This window comes from Mauremys mutica, chromosome 21 (genome assembly GCF_020497125.1).
Source record: "Mauremys mutica isolate MM-2020 ecotype Southern chromosome 21, ASM2049712v1, whole genome shotgun sequence".
NCBI lineage: Eukaryota > Metazoa > Chordata > Testudines > Geoemydidae > Mauremys > Mauremys mutica.
This window is the reverse complement of record NC_059092.1, coordinates 7,891,682-7,897,681: the sequence shown is the minus strand read 5'-3', so window position 1 is coordinate 7,897,681 and position 6,000 is coordinate 7,891,682. Positions and strand designations below refer to the sequence as shown.

The 6,000-nt window shown below is 47.6% G+C and overlaps 1 protein-coding gene across 2 annotated transcripts in view; it reads right to left on the bottom strand.

Moving 5' to 3' along the window:
• Positions 1-1,765: 1,765 nt before the first annotated feature.
• The window catches only part of C1QTNF12 (C1q and TNF related 12), a 47,643-nt gene continuing 43,408 nt past the window's right edge, over positions 1,766-6,000 (bottom strand). For both annotated transcript variants that reach the window (XM_044995844.1, XM_044995845.1), the window contains 2 exons: positions 5,820-5,898; positions 1,766-4,203 (listed from right to left, as the gene is read on the bottom strand). In XM_044995844.1, coding sequence (XP_044851779.1) covers positions 4,105-4,203; positions 5,820-5,898 — 178 coding nt within the window. In that variant the 3' untranslated portion in view covers positions 1,766-4,104. The remainder of the gene's footprint in view (positions 4,204-5,819; positions 5,899-6,000) is intronic.

Here is a 6,000-nt window from a genome sequence, read left to right as displayed (position 1 = left end):
ATGTGATGCTGGACAAATCACTTAATCTTGCTGTAGCTCAGATTCCCAGCTCTGAAATGGGGACGATGATTCCTCTGTCAGTCCCGTCTATTCAGACGGTGAGCTCTTCCGGTCCATCTACACGGCCCCAGCACAACGGGGCCCAGATCTGGGTTGGGGTCTCTGGGTGCTACCCTGACACAAAGAGCAGTAAGTGGCATAATTCACTGGTGAAGAGGAGGTTAGTGTCTCTGACTTTATGCCTCACACAACTTTGCTCCACCATTCAACTGGCTGTCAAAGTGTCTAATGGAATGAGTTCATGAGGCTGCCTGCCATAGGTCATCTCAATGACCTAGCAGCCCCCTTCCTGTCCTATGCTCCATCACTGGACTACAGCTGTTCCTTTGCGTTGATAAATCCCACTTCCACTCAATCCAGTGGTTTAAGCCTCTCCTCTCTAAGGAGCTGCTAATGAGTCCTGCACATAAGGGACAGCCTGAAAATGTTGACATCTCCACAGGTCTGAGGAGAAAAACAAAGCCCTTTCGGTTGTGCCTGTTTCAGTTTTTCCTTTGGTCTTGCCATGATTCTACTCCCCTCGGAGGCTGTTTGGGTGGGATTTAAACTCTTGGCCATTAAACCAAAGGCTCAGGCGCTCGGGTTTTGTTATAAACAACGTCTCCTTCGCACTGAACTCGGGTTCTCCCAAGCGCTCGTGTTTCTCCTTGGACTATAAATTTTATGGCTACAGACAGAGAAACACTGAGACTTTGCTTCACACACCATCAATCTCCACAGCATCCAAACAGCGGTCAGGCCGTTCAACGCATTCGCCCCCCCAAGCCATGTCCTGCTTTGGAGTCTTCTGTTTTCACTTAAGTGGCCATTATTCCGGAGCCTGGTACACACCCAGCTCACTGCCAGTCCCCTTGTCTATTAGCTCTTCGTCACCAACATGCCTCACAGCCTGTCTCCTTTCGTCTTCCCATTGGACGGACACGTGTCTAATCTGATTGATGGCCAAGGCCCTTGAGGCACAGAGTAGCAGCCTTCCAGTGACATTCAGGGCTGTCACACTGATAGGGCAATGCCTGCGGAAGCTTCCTCTGTGGCTTGTCCTGTAGATAAAGGACTTGATCCAAAGCCCATTGAAGTCAAGGAGAAAGGTTCCCATTGACTTCAGTGGCCTTAGGGATCAGGCTCCCGGAGAGAACTTTAATCCCGCTGGGGCTGCCAGTTGGAGCCATTTCACCAGCACTAAATTCATACCACACATTATTTACTCATTGGAGAGGCCCTGTGGCTCTGGTCCCGGACGTCTGCCTGACACAGTCTAGGGAGGCAGCAAGCAAGTCCCTGGTACCAAAGAGGTTGAGAAACACTGATCTAGTAGACGGCACATCAGCCTGGGAGACAAGACCATGGTTCTATTCCTGGCTTTGCTGCGTGACAAGTCACTTTCCTCTCCCTTCACACTTTCAACCCTTTGTATATTTAGACTGTAAGCTCCTGGGGGACAGGGACTGTCTCTTGCTATGTGTTTGTAGTGCCCACTATAAAGGGCCCAGATCTCAGCTAAGTCCTTCAGGTCTTGTCGTAATACCAATAAATAACACGGACGGGGTGTTCCCTTCCAGGCACTGCAGGTAGGTAAAATCCAACCAAGGGTAAATATCCGGGGGGGGGGAACCACCAACTCAATAAAACAAACAAACAAAAAGCCAAGTCAAACAAGCATTTTAGTTCTACGACAAAATAAATATTTCAACTCCAATTTGCCACGATCAGTGAGACGGTTCATGATTCATATGTATAACACCACTTTGTACGGCACCACACTCAGTGAGTATGCTGCAGCAAGACACGCAGGAAAAAGCCCTGTTAAGTACAAGTATTCACACAATATAAAATATGATATAGGGATATATGCTGGCTTATAGGCTACTTGCCTGGGCTACCTGTACTCTGTAATCACACAGTGTCAATAGTCTGTCTTCACCGCTTGACTGATTCATTTCCATCAAGGGCTGGGCTGTCACCAGTTGCCTGGTCCCAGGGACCAGCGTATTAACGTGCACTGAGAGGATAAAAGTGTACAACACACATTGGCAACTGATATCTGTCACAGAGATAGTCTCATACGTCTGTAGCCAGGCCTGAGACAGACTCCTCACCCCCCATGGAACTCTGCTGACTAAAGGGATGACTATGGCCTGTGTTTAAAGGGACACCCTCAGGCCGGGTTTTCCAATTCTTTATTGCTTTTTAATATGCTCCTAGCAAACTCCTCCCCACCGCCTTTGTGCTGGATATTTTTCTCCCTGGGTTTAGAAAGTAGCTGATACAAAAGAATCAATTTCTGTTCTACCGCAACTTTTCCCACAGTGCCTTAAATCGATCAGCTGTGTGCTGCAGCCTCACTGGAGCATGGAGGCTTGTTGATTATCTCCTCCCATAGAGCCAGCAGAGGGAGGCGTGGACAGTGTTTCTGTAGGTATCACAAAAATGGCATCCGTGGGTTCTTTGCGTTCATTGCTTGGTGAGGACGGTGGTAGATTAGACAAGTGCAAGACCCCCAAACTAGGTATTTGGAATCTCTCATTTATTTTCCTATCAGTTTAGATCAATGTTAAAAGGCCCATCGATCTCATTCTTTGCCTTGCCAGTGTCTCTTTAGAGTCATCTGGCAGGGCCATTTTTCGATGGAGTTTGCATTAGCAAAACATCTGAATCCCATCTACTGATGCTGGAATCAACACCCAGGTGCATCCAGTGAGCTTTTATGTGCTTCAGAGGTTATCCGAGTCTCCAAATCACAGGTGAAATCCTGGCCCCACTGAAGTCAAAACTCCTATTGACTTCACGTGCGTCAGGATTTCACACCTTAGCACCAGGGAACACCGGAATTTGGGAGGTGCAGGACCGATTAAGGCACCTACCTTTGCAAACTGGGGTGTGGACAAGCCCCGATCCTGTGACCTTCTCGTTTGGTGCCTTCCAGGTGACATTTACAAGGCCTTTGAAGCACTTAATACCTAAAAGTAGGGAATAGGTGGGTCCTAAATGATGCCTTCTATAGGGAGGGGAGTTGCACTCCGCCTTGTTGCTCAGATATTTTCATCAATTCCGCCACCAAATTAGCACCACACAAAAAGACAACTTTCACATTGCCAGTCTGGGGCCTCTGGCCCCCAGCCTTTCCCAGGCCTGTTGGCAACCAGCAACTGTGCTCCTGACATGTTTACAATTTAATACGTGGGGCCCAGGGGATGCTGCACGTATGGATGTGACTAAAAATACATATATATCTTACTAAAACATAAGAATATAAGTGAAGCGGAGAGTTGGCTAGAACTGTTGCCCGTGCTTGTTTGTCTTATCCTAACATAAAAAAGTAACCACGCAGCCAACATGAAATGCTCGGCTTTGTCAGGAGATTCAGGAACTATCTGGAAATAAAGTAACAATGTCGCTTCAGTCCTTGGGTCCCCAGAATTACACTGGGCAACACTCAGGATTATCTAACAGTCAGCATGCTGTGTATCAGTCATCCAGGAGTCAGGACGGAAAGCGGGGGCTTTCAACTTGTCCAGAGTGTGACATCAGCAGAGTTTGCTGGCAAATCCCTATCTTCTTCCTCCCAAATACACAGAATCCGTCCTTTTTGTTTGTTTGTTTGTTTTTTGTTTTGTTGCTTTGTTAGCTAGTTTGCAAAGAAACTCAAACGAAACCCATCGATCCCCAAATGCGCCGGATACAAGCTCTATTGTGTTATACAGATAGTTACAATGTAACCCTTCCAGACCTTGGTATATTGCGCTGTGAGCTTTTGGTGAAGCACAGACAATTTAAATAATATACAGTTATTTTTTTAATTATTATTATTATTTAAAATATATTTGTAGGCAGAACTGATGTAGACATTTAAAAGCAGCAGCCTTTGAAAAGCAAGTTGAGTGTCTGCAGAAGGAAAGGCTCTTTACTTCACTGTATTAAAAATAGACGCCACTGGGTAACGAAGCAGTCCTCTAGGGTCAGAGTAAAGGGTTCTTCAGTCAGATGTATGTTGCCAGGCTCCTTGAGTCATGTCCTTCCCCACCCAACCTGTGGTGGGGATCCAGGTTAGAGGCCCATAAACATGCCCATGAAATCTGATCCATTCTGAATGGTGATGGGAGCTCCTGCACTGTTGTCGACAAATATGGAGGTGTATTGCCCAGCCTGTATGTTCAAAACAAAAGGGGGGAAAGGAATCGGCTACGGCTATCCAGTGTGTAAGGGAAAGCGAAAAGCAGCAAAGGCTATTGGGAGGGTGGACTCGGGACACCAGAACATGGTGGTTTCTGGGAGCTGCTCAAATATTTTCACTGCAGTATTGGGTTTCTAGCTTGTTACTATTCAGTTCTATTTATATACGTGTCTGGGCTTGACATGATTCGAGTGTGGAGGCAGTACGGTCTAGTGATTAGCGCAGCCAAGGAGGGATAGCTCAGTGGTTTGAGCATTAGCCTGCTAAACCCAGGGTTGTGAGCTCAATCCTTAAGGGGGCTACTTAGGGATCCGGGGCAAAATCAGTACTTGGTCCTACTAGTGAAGGCAGGGGGCTGGACTTGATGGCCTTTTGGGGTCCCTTCCAGCTCTATGAGATAGGTATATCTCCATATATGTATCAGAGGTCTATTCCTTACTCTGCCACTGTCTTGCTGGGTAACCTGGGGCAGTTGGTGCTCTCTGCCTCAGTCTCCCTTCTATGAAATTGGGATGACGATACTTACCCACTTTGGTAAAGCCCTGGGAGATGCCTGGATGAAGAGTTTATGTATTTACTATTATTAATATCACAGTTTATATATATGGAGATATACCTACCTCATTAATTTAATTTAAGATTAATTGTGTGGTTAAAGTTGGGAACTTGGACCCAGGAGATCAGGTTTCTGTTTCTAGCCCTGACACAGAGTCCCTGGGTGACCATTTAATTTCACGGTACCTTAATCCTAAAATGGAGTTAATAACACTTCCCTACTATATAGGGGTGGAAGGGAGGGGAAGGGAGCTGGGCTGAGAATGTTAATTCAATAATGTCTATAAAGCATAGACGCCAACTCTGTGGGTGCTCCAGGGCTGGAGCACCCACGGGGGAAAAAAAATGTGTGGGTGCTTAGCACCCACTGTCAGCCAAGCTCCCCCCACCTCCTCTCAGCACCTCTCGCCTGACACCGGCCCCACCGATCAACTCCTCCCCCTCCCTGTTCCGCAGCGAGCAGGAGGTGCTGGGAGGGAGGGGGAGGAGCGGGGATGGTGCACACTCGGAGGAGGGGGCAGAACTGGGCGGGAAGAGGTGAGGTGGGGGTGGGGACCTGGGGAAGGGGTGGAAGGGGCTGGGCCTGGTACAGAACCGGGCTGGGAAGAGGTGGGGAGGAAGTGGGGGCTTGGAGGAAGGAGTGGAGTGGAGATGAGCCTGGGGCGGATGGGAGGGTTGAGCACCCCCTGGGTAGAGACGAAGTCATTGCCTACACTAGAAAGAACTCTTGCCCAACTCCACAAAGGAAGCTAGAAGCCTAAATACCTTTGCGGATTTGGGTCTCTGTGATCCCACCATATTCTGTGAGAGAGAAAAGTAAGTAAGAGAGTGTGTGTGTGTGTGTGTGTGTGTGTGTGTGTAATAAGCTCCATGTAAGCTCGAAAGCTCGTCTCTCTCACCAACAGAAGATGGCCCAGTAAAAGATATCACCTCCCGCACCTTGTCCCTCTAATATCCTAGGTCCAACACAGCTACAACTGCATTGGGTGCTGAATGAGTGCAGACTGTATCATCATCTTCCATGCCCCCTTACCTGGAGCTGTAGCAACCCATGCACATAAATAGTGAAGATCTTGCTGTTACTTTCCAGACCAGCAATAACTTCCAAAGATCTAAACAGCAGCCAAAGAAGAACAGAATATGCACATTAACTCAGCCAGTTAGTCACATCAGCTAAACACCTAAGCAGAAACAAAGACATCCAGATTAAGTCA